This window comes from Choloepus didactylus, chromosome 5 (genome assembly GCF_015220235.1).
Source record: "Choloepus didactylus isolate mChoDid1 chromosome 5, mChoDid1.pri, whole genome shotgun sequence".
NCBI lineage: Eukaryota > Metazoa > Chordata > Mammalia > Pilosa > Megalonychidae > Choloepus > Choloepus didactylus.
This window is the reverse complement of record NC_051311.1, coordinates 103,765,172-103,788,811: the sequence shown is the minus strand read 5'-3', so window position 1 is coordinate 103,788,811 and position 23,640 is coordinate 103,765,172. Positions and strand designations below refer to the sequence as shown.

The 23,640-nt window shown below is 38.4% G+C and overlaps 3 protein-coding genes across 5 annotated transcripts in view; 2 read left to right on the top strand and 1 right to left on the bottom strand.

The window, feature by feature from the left end:
• Positions 1-23,640, bottom strand: part of CROT (carnitine O-octanoyltransferase) — a 154,289-nt gene that overhangs the window by 8,970 nt on the left and 121,679 nt on the right. The gene's annotated exons all lie outside the window — the stretch shown is intronic.
• Positions 1,902-2,447, top strand: LOC119534336 (rho-related GTP-binding protein RhoG-like). Its single transcript, XM_037836573.1, has one exon. The coding sequence runs from the start codon at positions 1,902-1,904 to the stop codon at positions 2,445-2,447; it is 546 nt and encodes a 181-aa protein (XP_037692501.1).
• ABCB4 (ATP binding cassette subfamily B member 4) overlaps positions 6,468-23,640 on the top strand; it is a 78,076-nt gene continuing 60,903 nt past the window's right edge. Inside the window, exons 1-7 of one of the 3 annotated variants that reach the window (XM_037836563.1) lie at positions 6,468-6,499; positions 6,683-6,768; positions 10,136-10,190; positions 14,313-14,463; positions 19,583-19,640; positions 21,380-21,571; positions 22,865-23,036. In XM_037836563.1, the coding sequence (XP_037692491.1) occupies positions 6,689-6,768; positions 10,136-10,190; positions 14,313-14,463; positions 19,583-19,640; positions 21,380-21,571; positions 22,865-23,036 (708 nt within the window). In that variant the 5' untranslated portion in view covers positions 6,468-6,499; positions 6,683-6,688. Of the gene's footprint in view, positions 6,500-6,682; positions 6,769-10,135; positions 10,191-14,312; positions 14,464-19,582; positions 19,641-21,379; positions 21,572-22,864; positions 23,037-23,640 lie in introns of those variants that run through there. The other 2 variants (XM_037836564.1, XM_037836565.1) reach the window with 2 other exon arrangements.

Below are 23,640 nucleotides of genomic sequence, written 5' to 3'. Positions count from 1 at the left end.
TCTACAAACTCTGAGCCAGATTAAGTAAAAATAAGCCTACACGTAGCTACAACAGTAAAGCTGTGGAAAACAAAATATATACATTCTCTGTGTATATATATATATGCAGAAAAAAATGACTGATTCTCTTCAAAGGAGCAGTCATAAGATTTTTCAGCTGATTTTTCATTACAAATTATGGGAACCAGAGGCAAATAGAATGACATATTCAAAAGAATTGAAAGAAAAATTATAAGCTATAATTTTTCAAGGTAAAGGTAAAGTAAATTTTCAGACCCAGAAAAGCTGATAAAATTCATCACCAACTAAAGGAAACACAAGAGTGTCCTTCAGGCAGAGGGAAAATAATCTCAGATGGAGGCTCTGTGATGTTGTAAGAAATAATGAGCAAGTATAGGATAAATATATAGATAAATCTAAATAAATGCTGACTCTATAAAATAATATTTTTAAGGATCATAAATATATAGACAGAATTAAAGTAAATGACAACAATAAAAGAATATGTCAGAGTGTGTGTGTATAGATACATATATATATATATATATATATACACGTTGGAGGTGAATTATATTAGTAGATAAGTTGGATGTGAATAAATGAGGTTTTTTTTAATCCCTGCATCACCCCAGAAAAGGAAAAAATACTAATGACTAGTCAAAGATATATGTCATAATCTCTAGGAAGCAGGTAACCATTAAATGAACAATCAAATAATGTATAATAAGCTAATAAAAATGAAACCAAAATAATAAAAAGATTCTATGGATCCAAAAGAAGGCAAAAATGAAGATTAAAAAGAAAGTTTAAATTAGTGATACAAATACAAAGAAATAGTAGATAATAGATTTAGACTAAAATACATCAGTAGTTATATTAAATGTAAATAGATCAAATGTTCCATTAGAAAGACAAATATTTGATTAGATCAAAAAACAAAACTCAACTATATGCTCTTTAAAAGAGACACATCTAAAATATAAGGGTAAAGAAAAGTTAAAATCACAACAATATCATGCAAATAATATCCAAAAAGAAAGCTGGCATAGCTATATTAACATTAGACAAAGTAGATGTTAAGACCAAAAGTATTACTTGAGATTAAGTAAGGATATTTCACAAAGATGAATGGCTCAATCAATAGTTACAAATTTATATACACATATATCCATGGCCTCTTTATATAAGAAAAAATTGAGAGAACTAAAAGAAAATTTAGATAAATGTATAATTAATGCAAATGATTTTTAAATACCTATCTCAGTAATTAATAAAACAAGCAGATGAAATGAGTAACAATAATAGATTTAAATACCATTATTGATAAAAATGACCTAATTGGCATATATGTACAAAACTGCACCCAACAACTGCATAATTTTTTTTTCAAGTACACTCAGAATACAGTCTATCTTCATTACTTGTCGGTTTTGTATTTGAAAATTTGCCTACTCACCAAAATTTATTTGTTAACCCAAAATCAATACTCTTGGTCCACAAAAACATGAACGATTTGAGTCAGCTAACACACATGTTCCTGGCCAGGTCAAAAAGGCCTTCTTTTTTTAGCTTTTATATTGTAAACAAGCATCCATTTCACAGCATATTTAGTGCTATGTCTTGCATTTTTGTGATTTTTGTTGGTGATTTCACTATTTAGAATAGCCACCAAGTGCATGTATATGACATTATGTCATGACCAAGTTGGGTTTTTTTTCCCAAGACTGTAAGTTCATTTAAAAATCAATCAATGTAACTTATTCATTAAAAATATAAACAAGAGCGGAGCTGCTGCCGCCGTCCCCAGCTCCCCCGCCGTGGGGAGGGCACCAGGTAACTGCATCCAGAGGGGCCCAGAAGAGGGAGGAGGCATTGCCTCCACAGCAACAACTACACCCAGGATGAAGAGCATCAAGTGTGTAGTGGTGGGTGATGGGGCAGTGGGCAAGACGTGCCTGCTCATTTGCTACACAACTAACGCTTCCCTCAAGGAGTACATTCCCACAGTGTTCGACAGTTACAGTGCCCAGAGTGCAGTTGATGGGCGCACAGTGAACCTGAACCTGTGGGACATGGCAGGCCAGGAGGAGTATGACCGCCTCCGCACACTCTCCTACCCTCAGACCAACGTCTTTGTCATCTGTTTCTCCATTCCCAGTCCGCCCTCCTATGAGAACGTGCGGCACAAGTGGCATCCAGAGGTGTGCCACCACTGCCCCGAAGTGCCTATCTTCCTGGTGGGCACCAAGAAGGACGTGAGAGTGCAGCCTGACACCCTGCGGCGCCTCAAGGAGCAGGGCCAGCCGCCCATCACACTGCAGCAGGGCCAGGCACTGGCCAAGCAGATCCACGCCGTGCGCTACCTCGAGTGCTCTGCCCTGCAGCAGGATGGCGTCGAGAGGTGTTTGCCGAGGCTGTTCAGGTTGTGCTCAACCCCATGCCTATAAAGCGTGGGCGGTCCTGTGTCCTCTTGTGACGCTGGTGCTCAGCTTGGAGGCTGCCCCTGCTCCCTTACCACTTGTGCCTTGGCGCCTTGTTTCCGCCCCCAGCTGTGCCTTAAGGACTAATTCGGGCACCCCTTGCCAGGGGGCTCCCTGAATGCCTTTTTCTCCCTAAGTAGGCCCTCAGGGAAAGGGGCTCGGCCTTGGGTTCTGCCGCACTCCACTTTGTAACACCAGCTGTTCTCCTGAGCTTACCCAGGCTAAGGGTGGACCCCTTCCCAAGAGGCCAGCCCAATGTTCCCCTCCCCTTTTCCCCCTACTGATCAGTTCATCCAGCTTTCCACACAGGTGTTACTGCCTATTGTGGTGCCTCCTCTCAAGAGATCTCAGTTGTCCCTAACCTCAGCTCTGGCTGCTCTTGGAATTACCCCCCAAGATGCTCTCTACCTTCCCCAAGGAAGGAGCCACAGCATCCTGAGATGAATGTGCCCTAACCTGCTCCTACATGCCCAGGACTAACTCAGCCCCTGTGCTCCTGGGGGCCTTTCCTACCCCTGTCAGCATCAATAAAATCTCCTGTCTCCAGTGGAAACAACAACAACAACAACAACAACAACAACAAATATATATATATATATACACACACACACACACACACACACACACACACACACACACACACACACACACAAAAAAAACCATACAACCCAAATAGATGATAAAAACATTTGATAAAAATTCATCTGCTCATAATTAAAACCTTTAACAGAACAGGAATTGATGGGAACTTTATTAACCTGATAAAAGGTATCCATGTCAAAAACTATAGCAAAATTTTAATAGTAAAAATCGCAAGTGGTAAATTTTAAATTTAATGGTAAAATTTTCTAAGTTTTCTCTCTGAAACAGGAAGATGCCAACTATCATCGCTGTGATTCCTGAGTTCCTAGGCAGTGTAATGTGGCAAGAAAATAAAGGTAGAAGGATTAGAAAGGAAGAATAACACTGTCTTTATTCCCCATACTGAAGTTGATGTGTAAGCACCTGAGCACTGCTCCTTGGTTTGAGTTCATCCATTCCGCCCCTCTTAATTAAGGTAAGGTCTGTGGGGTTGTCTTCTGGATGCTTGGCAGTTTTGGATTTTATTTTGGCTCCGTAACCTAAAGTCATTAACAATCTCCTGAAATAAGGAAGAACAAAGCTTTGACTTTGGGGATGATGAATGGTGAGTAACTCCAGTCTTCAATGTCAATAAGAACAAAGCATAAGTATGCCAATAGATTATCCTAGAACAAGAAGAAAGTTAACATTTCTTACACCGTGGGTATCATGGAGAAATCCAGTTTGTTGTAGTAATTTAAATATATTCAACATCTAGTTTATGAATGAATGAATAAATGAATGACTAACTGGATGGATGCATGGGCAGGATTACTGCATTGTTATCAAATAAAAATAAAAGGAGCCCCTGCAATTGGCTCTGATATAGGTAAACATGCAAACATAGCCATATAGGCATGTATCCTCTCTCCCCACAGAAACCCACTTGACCTAGGTTTTCACTTCTATCTTCAGATACAGAAAAGACACACAATAAGCACTCTTCCAAGGACAACCTTGTGAGTTGACTCAGACAGACAGGCAAACATAATTCCTGGGTGTTTTTGTTTGTTTTTGTTTTTAGTTCATATAATAGTTTCCAAAGGCTGATATAACAAATTACCACAAACTGGGTGGCTTAACACAACAGAAATTTATTCTCTTACAGCTCTGGAGACCAGAAGTCCAAAATTAGTTTCAGGACCTCACTCTTGAGGGCTCTAGGGGAGAGAATTCATTCCTTGCCTCTTCCACCTTCTGGTGGCTGCTAGCATTCCTTGGCTTGTGACCACATCACTCCAATGCCTCCATAATGACATTACCTTCTCTCTACTCTGTGTGCCAAATCTCCCTGTCTCATAAGGATACATGTGACTGCATTTAGGATCCAGGGTACTCTCCTCATTAAAGACCTTTAATTTAATCACACCTGTCAAGTCTTTTTTTTCTGGCCACATAAAGCAACATTTGCAGGGTCCAAGAACTACAAGGTACATATCTTTTAGGGAGGCATTATGCAGCCTTCTGTAGTTCAGAATCTTCCTACTCTTTCAAGTATCTGCATTTGAATTCCCTCAACCTTTCTTATACAGACTGAAGAGGATATTATCCCTTTATATGCTACTGAATATTATAATGACCTCCAGTAACCATAGAGCCTTCTTTCAAACTAAACAAATCCAATTGCTTTGAAAGAAATTCTGGCTGATCAAATAAGAGAATCCTCATGGTTATAGATCAGATAGGAGAAAAACATTTGGAGGAAAATTACTCAAGTAAATTCGTTTCTATCATGTAATCCCAGAACATGACATGGTTTCAACCAACTGCCAACATGTTCTTTAAAGACAAGTTCTACCCAGGCTCAAGGTAGCAGGTGAACAGGCAGGATATATGGACACATTCGAGACTGAGTGCCAGAGGTATGGCTCCCATGCCCATCTTTCCTCATCAGTCTCTTTTGATCTTTTAACTATAATAATAGTTACCATTAATTAGGTGCCAGGCACTTCACACATATTATCTCTAATCCTAAAAACACCCCTCTTTTACAGATTCAGATACTGAGGCAAGAATTAAAGAACTTGCCCCAAACCAGATAGTTGGTAAGGACAGAGGTGAGACTCACACAGGGTCATCTAAGGGCAATATCTGTGTGCTCCTCCCTTGTACAATGCTGTGCTTCAAGACATAGCAGGAGAAAGGGCAGCAGGTAATCCTGCTGCCTGATTGGGAGGAAGGAAAGCCATATTTCTTGACCACTTACTCTGTTTTAGGCACAATTCACAATTTTATCTTCCTGAATTCATTTATTCCTCACAGTAAGGAAGATATGTTTATCCCCATTTTACACCAGAGTTAACTGAGCTTAGAGAGGTGACAAAACATGTTCAAGGTCACATAGATAATAGATGTGAAGCTCTGAGTTTGAATCTCATTTGCTTCAAAGAAATTACAGTTTATTGCTTCCTGTTTTAGAATTTTCCTTTGGGGAATAAAGTGAAGAAATTAACCTGACAGGGGTCAGTCAAGTAGGCGCCGTAGAGACAATTTACTACGGGAAGAAGTTTAAGATTAGAACAGGGAGTCAGGGAAGGGCTCTCATCAGGCAAGGGGTCTCAGACTTGCCCTGGATCTGGTCCTGTTTCCTGAACTCGGTCCGCTGATGCAGCCTCAGGCAAAGGTCTTAACCTCTCTGGCATCAGTTTCTTCATATGTAAAAAAATAAAAAATGAGGGTTTTGGATTAGGTCATCACTAAAGACCCTTCCAGCCCTAAAATTCGGGTCTCTAACTACCAAGAGGGCACAGACAGATTTCCTTTTCTCCAAAGAGCATAGCGTGGAGACCAGGACACCCTTTGACAGTGTAATGATCGGGACCGGCCCTGTTTAGCTGGTGGACTTGCAGTCCCTGCAGGTGGTTGGGCTCAGTGCACCCGAAATAAAACTCGGGGCGCAGAAATGGGAGGCCGAGTCTAATGCTCCCTCTCGATCCTCAGCGGCACTTTAATTGTCGGGCGTCCAGAAACTCTTCCCCTCATGGGTTTAAAAAGAAAACTAATGAGCACCCAGGGAGTGTGAGAAGGGCGGCTCCGCCAGGCGAGTCTCTCCAGGCACCCGGGGGCTCCCGAATGGTCGCAGTCTCATCGGCCACAGCCAGTGCGGCCCAGCCAGGGCTGGCGGCGCGCCCGGCTGGTTGGTGGCTGCGGCCCGGCGCCCCGGGCGGCGAGGGCGACGCGTTGGGCCCCTCACCCGCGCCTGGCCTGCGGAGCGAGCTCGGTGGGCGGCGGATGCGGCTCCTGCGGGCCCGGGCCCTCGCCCGGGAGCATTGGGAGGCGTCGCAGGGGCCGGACGCGTGTGGCGGGCGGAGGCAAAAGCGCCGGGAGCAAAGTCCAGACTCCTGGGTCTCAGCGCGCGGTGCGCCCAGCAATTCGGCTAGAGACGCGCGAGGTCCGAGGTGAGGGAGACGCCGGGGGCGGTGGGCGCCGGCCAGGGGGAGCAGAACCTCCCACCCGGCACCCCCGGGCCGCGATTCCCGGGCGGCGGGCTCCAGCCCTCGCGCTGGGGATTCGAGGAGGCTGGATGCCCTCCCCGGGCTGGGGCGGGTGCACTTGGACCTGAGGCTGTGGTTTCTTCCCAGGCTGAGATGGATCTTGAGGCGGGAAGAAACGGAACAGCTCGGCACCCCAAGGAAACGGAGGGCGACTTTGAACTGGGCAGCAACAGGTATACTTCACGAGCAGCCATCCTTATTTCCGTTACACGTGAATCAGCAGGGCCAAATTCGACCTTGCAGAGAAGCTGAGAAAATCTGTCTAAGCCTTTGGCCTTTGTTTTGGAGGCTTCTTTGGAAAGGCTTCTTTGAGGTTGTGACCTCGGAGCAGGAGTATTTAGGTAGCCTATATACATCATCTGACCTTTCATGCTATCGGAGCATCAGACAGCTGCTGTTGATGGTGTGCTTTTTAAACAAGGGTAGTGAAGCACAGAGCCCTATCCCACCCTCTCTCCCCCTGCTATTTCTCTTCCTCCTTCTTACCCCTGCCTCTCCTCCCAAGGCCAGACCCTTCCCATATTTCTCCCTTCAAGGTGGTGTTGTTGGGCAGAGGGTCCTTAAGAAGACTTATTCTTCTGTAATGGCACTTCTGAATTGGTTTTTGTTCAAGTACCAGGGGAAAACCTCAGTGTTTCCTTCACTTGTGCATATTTCCCCCTGCAGCAAGTCTTTTGGTGGGGGTGAGGTGCCGGGGTGAGGTGTGGGGGTGGGGGTGGGGGTTGTTAGTAAGAACCTAAGCCGCCAGTCAATAATGTGTCTCTATTTCTTCTTTTGCTCTGGGAATTTTCGCCTTTAGCCTCAAAGAGTTTATGTAGCTATTATTGTCTATGAGTTCAAGCTAGGCCATCCAGTACTAATCGACTTGTGATTGCCCAGAGGGACAAATTTATCAGGTTCTGTAGTTGTCCTCAAGCTGCAAGGGGCCTGATTAACTAACTGAAAATATGCCTATCTGATGTTCAAACTGAAGCATTAGTTTAGTCTGTTAACTTAGGTGGTGATATTCCTCTATTCCTTCTAAGTGGTCTTTATTCATATAAAATTTAGTTTCACCATATAGAATTGGGAAATGGATAGATGGTGTTATTCCTAATAGAAAAAGTGTGGTTTTCATGATCTGGCAATTTAGCAGGGGATTGACTGTGAATCTATAAATAGATGCCATTTTTGTGAAGAAAGCTGTACATTTAATGGGGGTACAAAGGAGCTATCCCTGCAAAGGTGCAGTAACACTACAGAACCCAGAAAGTCCTCAAAAGTGGGGCTCACAGTCTTGTGTTGGGAAAAATAATATGGTTTAAAAGAGGAGTACAGAAAGTTAAGAATAAGTTGACTCCAAGATTATGAAATTAAATATAATGAGACTAATATTTATAAAAGCAGACCAAAGATTATACAGTGAAAGGAAGATAAACCCACTTTAGTTATCCAGGTCAATTGAGAGTTAGCAATACACTTGCTGCAAGAATGCTGCTATTGCCTGTGGCACATTCTTTTGGATGTATTTGGTGAAAGATGTTTATCCTTTGATTTGACTCTAAATAATTTGGAATCAAGTCTTATTAATAAACCTTTGTCATCCACCTGTACATTTTAGCTAGATAAATGCATTTTAGTTAAAAAAAAAAAGAAAAAAGAAAAATCCCTGTATTTATGGAATATACATTATTGAATGGAAGACAGACATAAATACTATACACACTATTTAGTAAACTATAGAGAATGTTAGAAGGTGGTGACTGCTATGGAAAATAATTAATCAAAGTAAAGGAAATCAGGAGTACAAGGGAGAGGTAGTTTGTAAATTTAATTTAGGTTATGGGTAGGTCTTAATGAGAAGACAATCTTTGAATAGACTTGAAAGAAATAATAGGATAGTGCTGTGTGGTTATTAGGGGGAGAGTCTTCCTGCCTGAGAAAACAGACAGTGTTCTCTCCCTGAGATGGGAGAATGTTGGAGGTGTTCAAAGAATAAGAGTGAGGCCAGGGTGGCTGAAACAGAGTAAGCAAGGGTAAGCAGGTGTGGGGCTGGAAGATCTTGTCAGAGAAGTAAGACGGAAACAGATCATACAGAGCCTTAGAAGTCAGTGTAAGGATTTTGTCTTTTACTCTGAGAAAGATGGTAGCCATTGTTAACTTTTGAGCAGAGAAGTGACATATGACTTGTATTTTCAAATGATCATTCTGGTTGCTGTGTTGAGGGTAGACTGGAGTGGGTACATATGGAAGTGGAGAGACTAGGCAAGAGGCTGTTCTAAAACCCCAGGTGAAATTTAGTAGGTAAAGCCCACAATCTTGGGGCTTGTCCTTATGAAGCTTGTTACTGCAAAGGAGAGGCTACGCCTACCTATAACTGTGCCTAAGAGTCACCCCCAGAGAACCTCTTTTTTTGCTCATATGTGGCCTCTTTCTCTAAACCAACTCAGCAGGTAGACTTTGCTGCCCTCCCCACGGGTGTAAATCTCCCTGGCAACGTGGGACGTGACTCCTAGTTATCAATCTGGACCCGGCATTGAGAAAGCCTCTTGACACAAAGGAGGAAGAGAAATGAAACAAAGTTTCAGGGGCTGAGAGATTTCAAATGGTGTTAAGAGGTCATTCTGGAGGTTATTCTTATGCATTATATAGATATCCCATTTTAGTTCTTAGCGTATTAGAATACTAGAAGGAAATACCGGAAACTGTACAACTGCAACCCAGTAGCCTTGTTTCTCGAAGATGAGCGTATAACTATATAGCTTATACGGTGAGACCATGTGATTATAGAAAACCTTGTGGCTCACACTCCCTTTATCTAGCATATGGACAGATAAGTAGAAAATGGGGACAAAAAAGTAAATGAATAATAGGGTAGATGGGGGGATGAATTGTTTTGGGGTGTTCTTTTTTACTTTTATTTTTATTATTTTTTTTGGAGTAATGAAAATGTTCACAAATTGACTTTGGTGATGAATGCCCAACTATATGATGATAATGTGAACAACTGATTGTATACTTTGGATGACTGTATGGTATTGTGACTATAGCTCAATAAAATTGCAAGGGAAAAAAAACACCTCAGGTGAGAGATGATATGGCTTGGTCCTGGGGATAGCAATGAAAGTATGAGAAGTGGTTGAATTTTAGTTGCATTTTGAATATAGAGCCAACAGGGTTTTCTGACACCACTCTCCACAATCCTTTGCAAGAGTGGCTTCTACTACTTTTATATCAGTATGTCTTTTTTGGCAAAGAATTATATAATTTGTTTGGCAGACATTTTTAACCTATTACTCTTCAACTGTATGTGACCTCTGAAAGATAGGTGACAGTTTCTCATTTATCCATATATCCTTATAGTACCTTGGACAGTTACACTTACTCATGGAGGCTGCCTTGCAGTTTGTTAAGCTGGATAATTTTGACAATTTGGGGGCATCAATCTTTTATATTTGAAAATACTGTAATACTTGAATACTATAACAGCTCAAATTTATGTTCAGTTGAGTACAAAACATTTTGTAACAGTTTTTAATTCAAAAAAAATTTATTTTGCAGCAACCAAGACAGGAAAAAAATGAAGAAAGTGAATTTGATTGGACCATTGACATTGGTAAGAAGCAAAATATTAAATGTGACTAATCCCACCCTTCACTCGAATTTGGTATTTTGAATCAATAACTACAGAACAAGTACTTTAAGACTGTCTACAGGCAGGGCTAGATTTTCTGTGCTGCACCTGTGCTGTCTTACGTTGGACATTGTTTTTAACGGCCCACATTCTCAAGAAGGATGATGAAGCAGAGCAGAGCTAACTGGTTGGTTGAGTTTTCTAGCTGCTCAAAGCAAATTACCTGAAATGGATTAGGTTAAACAATGGGAATTTATTCACTCATGGTTTTGAGGCCAGGAAAATGTCCAAATCTCATCCCTGGGTTTTGTGGATTTCAGCGTCCTGCTTCCCTGGCTTTTGCTCTCCTTGTCTAAATTTCATTCTCTTTTATAAAGGACTCCACTACTAGGATTAAGATTCATCCTGATTGAGGTGGGCCACACCTTAACTGAAATAACCTCAACAAAATTTCCTGGGTTCACACCATAGGAATGGATTAACTTTAAGAACATGATTTTCTTGGGTACATAACGCTTCAAACTACATACGTACACTGGTGGTATGCTGGTGTACGGAGAAACTGAAAATAGGACTTGTGTTTGTAGCAACATATGAACTAATCATATTCAGAAAACTGCATCTCCACATTTGTTTCATCATGAACCAAAGTTAACTTAAAATAAGCTTGCATATAAAGTAGGTGATTGTTAACTACAGAAAATTTAAAACAGTTAGGGAATCTATGTTTCCATTTAGCTTCCAGGAAAAGTGGTTCAACACTGGGGAATTATTAGGGACTCAGAATATGTTTAAGATAGCTTTCAGTGCTTTTTGGGTGGTATAGGCAAGCCAATAAGTTTTTAGAAGAACCTTAATGTGCTGTTTTCCATTTGTAATACATCCCAAAGAGGCAGCCCAAGAAAGTATCTGCCCACTTTTGGTACATGTGATGTGTTTAAAACCATGGTGGCCATTATTTGATAGCAAGGAAGTAATTTTTAAGTGGCATGTTAAGTGAAATCTCCAACTTAGTTAGTAAATGGATGAAAAGATACCACAGCATCCCTACTCTCACATATTGCTGTGTAGTTCTCATGTAACCACCAAGCTCCCATTCATTCTCATTTTCCTTATTATTGTGATCTTTTTGTTGTTGTTGTTTTAAAAGCCTCAGGAGAAGTTTTTAAAAAATGTAGTTTAGTGCTTTAGATAAAAAATTGTTTGTAAAAGAAATCTGGTTTTTAATAAACATGTTTTAAATACATCTCCTACCAAAAAAGTACCACACACTTTAAAGTAAAAACAGAAAATTGCATTTGAATTTTAAAGTGTCACTGAAGTATTTATTCAACCTCTGAATAGATATTTTTTTCCAAAAAAATTCTCAGGACATAAAATGGTGCTGTCACAGGAGTCAGAAATATATTACTTTGTTGAGAATCACTGAACACAAATCTAGGTTTATTTAGGAATTTGCTGTGACATTCACCTCATTTTAAATTTAAGTTTAGAGACTGTAACATTTTATTCAATTAATATGAAAAGCATTTAAAATGTTCCTAAATTTCATGTAATGTTCAATAAAGGGAAGATTACATGACCACCTGACTCTGTGCTTTTAACTGTAGCTGACAGTCCAAAGTGTTCCATTCCCCTTCCCAGAAAGCACTAAAAATGAATCTTGGAGACACTCATCCCTTTTGTAGTCATTTTTGGGACCCCTTCTGATTTGCTCCTGACTTTGCCTGCTGCCCATGTTCTGTTCCAAGCTCTACCTGGTTTCTGACTCTCTCTCTCTCTCTCTTTTGGCATCTTTGCTTGCCCTTTGCTTTTGATTTTGGAATTTGGTGTCCCCAGACTGAACTTCTGGAACTCTTTTGGAACAGTTTCCACTCCCTCCCCCCATATGTGTGCAACCTCAGGTTGTCCCAGGGTATTGACCCAGTCTGACTCAGCTGCTGCCCTCGTGGACTCCATTCTGCCAACCCTCACTCATCGTCTACTTCCTGAGGGCTAGTTCCAGCCCCCACAGGGGATGGGTGGGGGAAGTGGACAGAAGAGGAAGTTTAAAAAAGGGGAGAGGTGCAGGAGACAGAGGGGATGCTAAAGAAATGTAAAAATAAGAGAAGGAAGATGTAGTCAGACCGACAGAGGAGGAAAGAACAGAGAGAGAAAGCCAATGATAGGTCAATCAAAAAGGGAGAGAAAAGGTGAGATATTAGGAGTAAAAAGTCAGTGAATGACAAAGTCTCATAGTGTATGACATTACTTTGCTGATTGGTTCTTGAGTCTTTGCACACCTCACTGTGACAACTGCTATCACTTCTCCCCAGTGCAAGTAGTACAAATTCCATGATCCTCTTTGTGGCCACCAGGCCCTCTCTATCTATCTAATACCGTCTCCTACACCTTGCACTGTGCATTCCGGGAATACTACTGTGTTACCTAACACTATGCAGTTTCCAGTCACCTCGCTGTTATAAGCTTTAAAATATAACCCACTTCCCTGTACTTCCCGAATCTCCTCCAGCTAATTTCCTCTTATCTTTCAAGATTCTGCCTGGTTTTCATCTCCATAAGCAAGACTTCCCTAAAGTACATAAATAGGCACTTGTAATGTTTGCTGAGCTTCACTAGTGAGCTCCCTTTTAAAGGCTAATTTAAACCCCCAAAACTCAGAGGGTTTTGTTCCCCCCCATTTAAAAAATTTTTATTGCAGTAACCTTATATAACATAAGATTTGCCACAATTTGTATAGTTCAGTGGCATTAATTATGTTCATGGTGTTGTGCCACCATCACCACCATCCATTACCAAAACTTTTTTCATCACCTCAAACAGAAACTCTTTACCCATTAAGCAATAACTCCCTAGTCCCTGGTAACCTCTAATCTACTACCTGTCTCCATGAATTTGCTATTCTCAATATTTCATATAAGTGGAATACCATATTTGTTCTTTTGTTTCTGGCTTATTTCACTTATTATGTTTTGAAGGTACATCCATGTTGTAGCACGTATCAGAATGCTAAATAATATTCTGTTATATGTATATACCACATTTTATTTATCCATTCATGTTGTACACTTGGATTATTTCCACCTTTTGACTATTGTGAACAATGCTGCTATGAACATTGGTATACAAGTATCTGTTTTGAGTCCCTGTTTTCAGTTCTTTGGGGGTATATACCTAGGAGTAGAAACTCTGGGTCATATGGTAATTCTATGTTTAACTTTTTGAGGAAACAAAAACTGTTTTCCATAGCAGTGCATGAGGGTTCCATTTTTTTCCACATGCTCACCAACACTTATTATCCAATTTTTAAATAACAGCCATCCTTGTTGGTGTGAAGTGGTATCTCCTTGTGGTTTTTATTCATATTTTCCTAAGGACTAATGACGTTCAGCATCTTTTAATGTGCTTATTGACCATTTGTGTATCTTTTTTTGGAGAAGTGTGTATTCAAGTCCTTTGCCCATTTTTAAATTGGGTTGCTTGCCTTTTGTTTTTGAGTTACAAGAGTTCTTTATATATTCTGGATATTAAGCCCTTATCAGATATATTACTTTATACCATTCCATAGGTTGTATTTTCACTTTCTTAATAATATCCATTGATGCACAGAAGATTTTAATTTTAATGAAGTCCAATTTATCTATTCCCCCCCTGTTTTAAGAATTTTCCCCCTGAAGTATTCTGAATGCTGTTTTAAAGGATGTGATGTGATGTGATGTGTGTGTGTGTGTGTGTGTGTGTGTGTGTGTGTAAACTTAATGTCTGCTCCAAGCTGTTCTTAATTCACTACCTCAGGACCTCAGGGAGATCAAACAATTTTTCTTAAAGGAACCAAATCTTTATCTCTTCTGATTATATTTCAGGCATTCAACCAAACAAGATACTGATTAAACAGAATTAGAATGATTTCTTCAGAGAATGCAAAATAAATAGAGTCACAAAATTAATCTGTCAGTGATTTAGATTGGAATTCTTCTTCCCTAATACATTCATTTTCAACTATTGAAAAATGTGCTGACCTTAAATAGAAATCCAAAGAACATTTAATTGTGGAAAAAGAGAAATTCTATTCTAGAAGCTAAGTATGATGTTTCCTTTTTTCAGTTTCGATACTCTGATTGGCAGGATAAATTATTTATGTCCCTGGGCACCATCATGGCCATAGCTCACGGATCAGGTCTCCCCCTCTTGATGATAGTATTTGGAGAAATGACAGATAGCTTTGTTAAAAATACAGGAAACTTCTCCTTAAAAGGTAAGCATTTCTCTACTTTTAAAAAAATCCATACTATTCCTTTAACTGAGTGAAGGATTGGAAATGTATTTTGGTATTCAATATCTACTTTTAAACACCTGGGTGACTCCAAATATTACAAAAGGACCTGAAAAATTCTCAGAAAACACCTTAAATACAATTTATTTAAATTTTAAGAAATACATGTATGCTGTTTGACTTTTTATATGGGATAAGAAAATTGAAAAGGTGTTGCATCTAAATGAAGTAAAGAGGTCACTCTATTTGAGGACAGTGGAACATTAATGAAGGGTAAGTATTCAGTACCCATATTATTCCTATTACTGATGGATTTCAAAATACATCAGTTAGCATGGTGGTACTTCTCAGCTGCATTCAACTTACAGATCTTATTTCTGGGTTTTCTTTTTTCTTTCCCTTTCTTAAAAAATTACACCTGTCTTTCATAATCAACCTGATTCACTGAAACTTGATATAACACTTCATTAAAGAGTGATGTACTTTGGCACTCACCCAATGGACTATAGTTACTGAAAAACCAAAGAAGTCCCATAAGTGAGTTTTATGTATAAAATGGACCTTGGTAACAGCATTGGAGTGAGGCCTCATGAACACTGTTATTTTCACATTGGCCAAATTCAACCTAAAAAGGAAGTTGTCTGCACTTTCTACCAAGATTGTAGGCTCAGTTCATCCTATAAGGCCTTGTGGGCACCAGGTTAGAGTAGACTAAGTGAAGCTTTATTGGTGCACAGATGGGGGAATGTAAGAAAAAAGGAAACAGATATAGGAAAGATGACTTTCATAGCAAAGGTACCTAAGAAAAAGTGCACTTTATTATTTAGTTAACATTCAGTAAGATTTTCAGTGTTCACTGATTGAAAACTACATATTTGGTTAGCATTTTAGGGCTAAGTGTAATTACCTAAGAGAATATGAGTGCTTGTTTTATACAATAGCATCTGTTTGCATAAATACTGATAAGTATCAATAATACCTTTTAGATACTCAGCATAAGCATCCTCTGAATAATTAAAGTAAAATCCTACAAAAGTTTATTTTTTACTCTCAAGTACTATTGTTTCTGAAAAGAACCTCTTTATAATAAAAATAACAACAATAATAGCAATCTTTCATTGTGTTGACTATATACTAGGTTCCATGCTAAATACTTTACAAACACTATTTCACTTAACCCTCACAAAAACAAGCTGGCACAGTAGGTAATATTATCCTCTGACATATCGGGAAACAGAGGCTTAGAGAGGATAAATAATGTGTCCAGAGTTACACAACTGGTGAATGTTAGAACTGAATTCAAATCCAGATTTTTCTGCTCGTGGCTATATACATTATGCTGCTAATGTAAATAATTATGCTTTATTTAGAAATAAAAAAGAATGTGTTTTGGAAAGTTATAAATGGGTTGTTTGTGTTTAACCAGCAACCACAACTTTAGCACATACACTGTAAATGAAAAATTGGCGTAAGATAGGATAGTTTAAAAAGCCTTTAAGGAAATAGAAATAGGAATTTTCTGTTTGTTTTCTTTTTACTTCTTAGGAGATCTGTGGATCTTTTATGTATTAATTTTTGAAGATATCTAGGGTAGCATGATGCCCATACTGGGTCACATTCATCAAAAATTGGTGTTGGTTCAGGGTTTAAAAAATTCAGATTAAAACAATGCAACTCATTTATCTCATACTCGCTTTTCAGATGCATTTGATTTTACTTTGGACCAATTTTATCAGTCCTCTTTTTATTTTTATTCACACCAGAATAATTCCAGAATTTTCTTATCTGAAAGAGTTTGCTTGTTTTTTTACTTTTTTTCTAATTATGCAACTGATTGGCTACAGAGCTGGACATGATGGACTGGTACCATGCGCTGTGCCTAGGGCCAAATTCAAGGTCTTTGGGGAATGGCAGGAACAGAGTCACTCACAAACCTGTGATTGCTGGAATGATAAACTTACCAGAATTGCCAAGTTAGTTTGTTTCAGTAGCCTCCAAATTATAAACACCCCTGTTTATAACCCTTGGTCCTTTACAGCCATGTTTGACATTAAGCTTATTGGCTGCCTTGCAAGATTTGGAAAGGGCAGTCTTTCAAATGTCATGAGTTTCCAATTTCTACTCTTTAGTCATTTGAAAAATAATATTCTCATACATCTTTGGAAAATGAAATCTTTAAAAGATACTTACTGTAAATCCAGAAAGCTCAATGAAATGGTTACAGCTGTAGAGTTTAACAAAAAACAAAACAGAAAACAAAAAACAAAAGCAAAAAAACAGATTTGGGAGCAGAGAGTACTAGCTCATTTAATGATGTTTATTTGAAGTCTATTCTTTAGAATTGCTGGATTCTTGGACAGCTAGACTCAATAGGAGTCAAATGAGGAGGGAATTTTAAAAGAAAAAAAGAGGTTTAAATTAACAGAGGGTCTGACAATGCGTTGTCATTGTGAGCAGAGCCTGCCCTTGTCAATAGGATAAACTTAATCAGTGGCAGTTAGTTCTCTCACAATGACTCAGCTTTGAAGAAACTATGCACAACTCTGTTCTGCATCCAGAATCTAAGGACAGAGTCATAGAAATCAGTTTTTCTTGCAGAGCATCAGGAACTTGATATCTTTCAGGCCAAGTCAATGTGACTATAAAAAACTAGGAAATTATGTAGAAAAATTCCTGTACCCTGCATGTCTTTGCATTACATAGTAGATGAGAAGGAAAAGCAGTTTTCAGCCCTGAGTTACTTTAATTAATTGCTTTTACTACCTAAGGTGACCAGAGAAAGACCAGCTCTGTTTTGCACTGAATAATTCTGAATGATAAAAAAAATCCTAGGTAGAATCAAGGAAGGCAAACAATTATTTATTTTGAAATTCAAAAGTGACAATAAGGAATATGTCTCCCTATCTAATACTTAATTTATACACTTATTAATTGGTTCCTTCAATTACTAGCTGTACAACCATGGGCAAGTAACTTAACCTCTATAACCCTTACTCTTATCTTTGAAAGTGATTATAGACTTACTAATAGAATTAAATGAAATGATTTATGTAATGTGCCTGGAACATAGTAAATGAGCACTAACTATTAGATAAAACTAGCTATGAGAATCTGGAAATGGAACAACCTATCTAAAATTCTGTTTCCTCATCTGTAAAATGGGTGAATTATACCAGAGCTCTCTAAAATGGATAGGCAGCTTCAAGAGTCCCCATTACTTTGTAACGGGAGGCATTCAGGTGGACTGGAATGAGACCAGTTCTCACACACACACACACACACACCCTAAAGGTTCCCAAGGTTTGGAGCAGTGATTTCTACAAATACTACAGCTGTAGGATAGCTTATGGGCCTCTAATTCCAAACGGTTCTAATTTGGCATATCAAAGGTGCCATATTTAAGAACTCAGATAGGAAATGAGCATACAGCACTGAACTGATAAGAACAGAAGTAAAATAAGGATATGATTCTTCAAGGATCTGATAGCAGATAAAGAGCTAGATTAAGAAGCAGAAACACTTCACTGTGAGCATCAGAAGCTACAACCATGAGGGGAAAATCATGCCAGCATTTGGGTTGCATACCTGGTAACTGACCCTGACAGTAGTTTGAGTTTTAAATAAATGTCCACCTTACTCCTTTTGAAAGATAAGGAGGACACACAGCACCCAGAAAAAATGACCCCTAAGCTATTTACACATGACAAAGCAACAAAGATAAACTGATTTCTCTCCTAGGCTCATAATAGATGGGAAATACCTACCCTTGTATGTTTTCTCAACAATGCTGTGGTGACATTTTTTCCTATTATCTTGTGAATGCAATGGATAGGTGCTATCCTTTAATTTTTTTCACTTTATGCTTCTAAAAACATGAAAAGTTATTACCTTATGAATTGATTAGTACAGCATAGCAGTTAGGGGCACCGTCCAGACTACCTTGGCTGACTCTCAACTTTAGACTAATGGGAGTCAAATGAGAAACGAATTTTAGAAGAAGAGGTCTAAATTCCAAGAGGGACTGACAATGAGTTGTCATTGTGAACGGAGCCTTCCTTGTCAGCAGGATGAAGCTACTCAGTGACAGGATAGTTCTCTTATAATGACTCAATTGTATTGAAACTATGCACAAGACATTCTGCATCCAAAAACCTTACTCACTAGCTGTGTGACTTTGGGTAAATTACTTTACCTCTCTGTGCCTTAGTTTTCTCATCTGTAAAATGAAGATTTATAAAATAGTCCTACCTCACAGTGCTGTTGTAAGAATTGAGTGAGTTATTATATGTAAAGTTTTAGAATCGTTCCTAACATATAATAAATTTTCAGTAAATGTTAGCTATCATTAAAATATGAAAACTAGGAAAGGCATGGTGACATTTTTATCAAATTTGTTCAATTTAATAGGCAATACATTTCCTTTCAATTAATATTCCTTAAAAAAAAATAAAAAACAAACAGAAGACAGCGTAGCTAGAAAACAGGATGTGGAACATGGGGCATTGACCAATCACCAATGATCCACTGATTTTTCTTTGAACAACTCAGTTATCTTCCCCAACGTTAATTTTTCCTCCTTTGCAATGAATATAATTATGCCTTTCCTTACTTATGTTATAAGGAAACATGTAAGGAAAAGCAAACAAGTACAAAACTAAAATTTCCAGAAGCTAGTGTCTATAAAATGCTTTAAGCCACTAAGAAGAAAAGTGCCACTTAAATGCTTTGTTTTCTATTTTAATCATTTCCTTCGACCCCTTCAGCTTTCTGAATGCTCTGTGGCTCCCCTACTCCCTGCATTCAGCAGCTCTCTCTACTGCCTTAGGAAACTGCTTTGTTAAAGGCCTGAGACCATTAGGAGTGAGGAAGAACCTGGGAGGGCTTCTCTCCCCTCATCTGGGGCCTTATTGATGTGTACCTAAATCCTTGGGCTCTCTACTTCATGGTGCACTTGAGTGTGAAAAGAGAAGAGTGGGTTTTCTAGGGAATCAATTACAGCATCATCTAGCTTTCATATATCTAAATTCTTAACAGATTTTTGAAACCCGACAATGCCAATTAATAGTTCAACCTTTAAAACTTTTGTTTTGTTTTTATTTAGTGAATTTTTCATTGTCGCTGTTAAATCCAGGCAGAATTCTGGAAAAAGAAATGACCAGGTAATGGACTAATACATGTATCTTTATGGTGTAGTCATTTTTTACTGTCTTACTTGAAAAAATTTCAAACTTATAGAAATTTGGAAGAATAATGGGGAAAAGAAAATCTGTATACCCCATACAGATTCACCTATTTTAACTTTGTCTCATTTGTGTTATAAGTGCACCTCTCTCTTTCTCTCTCTCTCTCTCTCTGAACCATTTGAAAGTAAGTTGTATACATAATGGTCCTTTACTCATAAATATTTCCATGTAGTTCCTAAGAATAAGGATATTCCATTATATAACCATAGTACAGTGAATTTAATATTCATGCAATACTTTTATCTAATATGCCAGCTGTATTCAAATTTTTTCAATTGATCCAATAATGTCATTTATGGCATTCTTTCTCTTTCCTTCAGCTCTCTTAATAGAAATCTCAAAAGCCTATAACATAATGTTTATATGTTTGCATATCAATTAGTGTAGCTGATTAAAATGATTACTATCTGTATATTAAAGCAGGCCTGAAAAGCATCTATCTAGAAACACTTTGTAAAATTAGATAAAACATATATTTTAAAGTATTGAAACTGCATTTATTATTTTTAAAGGATACAAACTTTCCACTAATTTAGTTAAGCCTTCATTCCAAATGGGTTTGAATTCATGACATTTTAGCATTTTATTCAACATTTGTTTTTCAAATTCTGCCAAATAGGACAGTTTTTTTTTTTACATTTTTTATTGTGAAATATATATACAGAACAGTGATAACTTTCAAAATACGATTTAACAGGTAGTTAGAGGGCAAATTTCAAAGAATGTTATGGGTTACAGTTCCAGTTTCAGTTATTTCCTTTTAGTATTCTAATACCCTAGCATCTTAAAAAAAGTATTAATATAAAGATTCAGTATTCATAATCCTTTGTTAAATCCTATCTTGTCTGTTGCTACCCCTTCCTCTCGTTTAATTACTTTCTCGATCTTCAGGGATGTCTAGGCAATGACCACTCTAACTTGTCCATATTGAAAAGGGGTGTCAACGTTATGGGGAAGGGGGCTGTATCTGGTTAAGGTTCTTGAAGAGGCTGTTGCCTCTGGGTTTTGGGATTTAGGCTGACACAGGAACACTCTGGAGGATTTGTTTCTGAAAAATAAACCTAGTGATTGATACTTTATTTTATAGAGTCTCAGATAGGGACTTGGTATTTGTGACTACTGTTGGTTAGGGCTTGGCATACTGTGGCAGTTTGGGATATCTAGCTGGAACTTGCATAAGAGGACAGAAGTTTTTTTAATTCTTTGTGTGAATAATATGGAAAAACTATTTCACACAATCTGCTTCTTCCTATATTTACAATATGTGAATAGTAGTGTACTTTTTCATAGAATAAGATTTGCAAGTCTAGAATATTAATTAAGAAAAGCTAAATTGTACCTATAAATTTTAAAATCAGTTTTTAAGAAATGAATCATTAATACCATTTTGGGGTAGGGGGGGCAGTTAACCACAAACATTTTTCTATTCTCTTTGACTGATAGTTCAAGTAAAAAGATTTAGCATTATGGAGTTCATCCTCTTATAATTTAAGAAAAGAGAAAACATTTTAAATGTTTATTTAATATAATGTCCTACATAGTTTTTGTGATCAGTTCAGTAAACTGATTATTTCCTAATTCTGGAGATTCCTCCTCAAAGAGATGAATGAATGAAGAACAATAATTAAAAGAGCCTTTCAAATTTTATTTTCCAGATATGCATATTACTACTCAGGCTTAGGTGCTGGAGTTCTTGTTGCTGCCTACATACAAGTTTCTTTTTGGACTTTAGCAGCTGGCCGACAGATTAAGAAAATTAGGCAAAAGTTTTTTCATGCTATTCTTCGGCAGGAAATAGGCTGGTTTGACATCAACGACACCACTGAACTCAATACTCGGCTAACAGAGTAAGTGTACTGTTAGTATCACTGCATAAAGCAATTAACCACTCTGAAAATTTGTCAACTAAAGATTAAAAGCAAAAATACTACATTAAGCATTTGATATGCATAGGGCTTACATCATCTGACAGCCTTTTCCAGCAGTCTAGCAGCATTTATTGCCTATGCCACAGTTAGTTCTTTTTTTTTTTCCTTTCTCCCCAGTTATATAGTAGGTTTATTTGAGGACTGGACTCACATCTTATACTTACATCTTTCATGGAGTTTACCATAGGGCCTGACAAGTGCTAGAGACTCAATAAAGGTGGTTGAATGAATGAATATATGATTGAATGAATTTACCAAGAGTTCTTAATAATTGACTCCATCTATTTAATTTGTTTGAGGGCCTGGTATGTGCCAAGCACTGTTCTAAGTGTTGTGAACAAAACAAAGATCTCTGCCCTTTTGGTGTTTTCATTCCAGCAGGGGGAGACAGATGGTAAACAATAAACATAATAAATAAATAATTTATATAGTATACTAGGTAGGTAAGTAGGTAAGTTCAATGGCAGAATAGAAAGTAGAGCAGGTATGAGGTATTGGAAATGCCCCGGGGATGGGTTAAGGGTTGCAATTTAAAATAGAGTGGTCATTGTGAAGGTGACAATTGAGCAAAGATTTGAAGGAGTTAAGAGCTATCTGTGGGCGAAGTATTATAGGCAGGGGATCAGCCTGTACAGAGGCCCTAAAGTGGGGCTGAGTGTGTCTGATGAGCCCAGAGAAAAACATAGTGTGTAGGTGAAATCAAAAAAGGAAGGTCAGGGTACGGAGGGCCTCACAGGCCTCCACAAGAATTTTAGCTCCTACTCCAAGAGAAATGGGCAGCCATTGGGAGGTTTTGATCCGAGGAGTAACATGTTCAGACTTCTGTTTGAAAGGATCACACTGGCTGCTGTGTTGAGAATAGTGGCAAGGGTAGAAGCAGCCCTTTCCTATATTGTTGCAATACCCTTCCCTATTCCTGCTCTTAAATACATTGACGTGAATGTTCAAAATATTAGCGTTTCTCTAATAGGATTAACCCATTTGGAAGTATCAACTTTAATGATATTAACTTCTTAGAAGCATGAACTAATCCTGAATTTTTTTCCTTTGTCCAGTACTTAGGTGGGGAAAATATCATTCAAGAGGCTAAGACTCTGAAAGAGGCTTGCATTAGTACGAATGGATTTTATCTATGTGTTTGTTGGATGTCTACTTCACTTTTCTAACTGAAGACCTCCTGCCTGTAACCACTTAGGTGTGATCTTTTTTTAGTGACATCTCCAAAATCAGTGAAGGAATTGGTGACAAGGTTGGAATGTTCTTTCAAGCAGTAGCCACGTTTTTTGCAGGATTCATAGTGGGGTTCATCAGAGGATGGAAGCTCACCCTTGTGATAATGGCCATCAGCCCTATCCTGGGACTCTCTGCAGCTGTTTGGGCAAAGGTGTGTGAAGCCTGGGCATTTTCGAGCACATGGTTATTTGTAATATGCAGGATTCTGATATATGCACTTGTGCAGATCTGTGTTTAATGTCAGTTAAAACTATATCCAGAAGCACTGTGTTAATATGGGGTTTGAATGAAGAAATTTAGTTTTCATGTGATTCACAGTTCTCATCTCAATTACCAGTTTTTTTTGCACTACTGTTAATTTCTTTGGATAAATTGTCTGGCATAGTAGTTGAAATTACATACGTGGTTATGTTCTTATTTAAGGAAACACAATTGTAAAACAGCATTCTCCAAAGTATTGCATGAAATAATACTACTTTATTGTAGTTTGTATTTGTTCTACTGATTTTCACTTGTTATCCGTGACACTTAAATGGCTCTTTGTTTGCCTTGCCATAAAATACACATAAACTGTTCTACTTCAGCCAACTCAGTAGAGTTGAGATTATTTTACTGGCAATTTTGGCTGATTCTGGGGATTATGATTTATTTAGTGAAACTCCTGTGTCTCTTTTGTTTTGATTCTTCTTTAAACCTTCTTCCTGCAACATGTCGTTTAGTCATCTTACTATTCAGTAGTATACCCATGAGTAAGT

Excerpts from the sequence above, each read along its gene's own strand:
- LOC119534336 (XM_037836573.1), top strand. The coding sequence starts at position 1,902 with ATGAAGAGCATCAAGTGTGTAGTGGTGGGTGATGGGGCAGTGGGCAAG.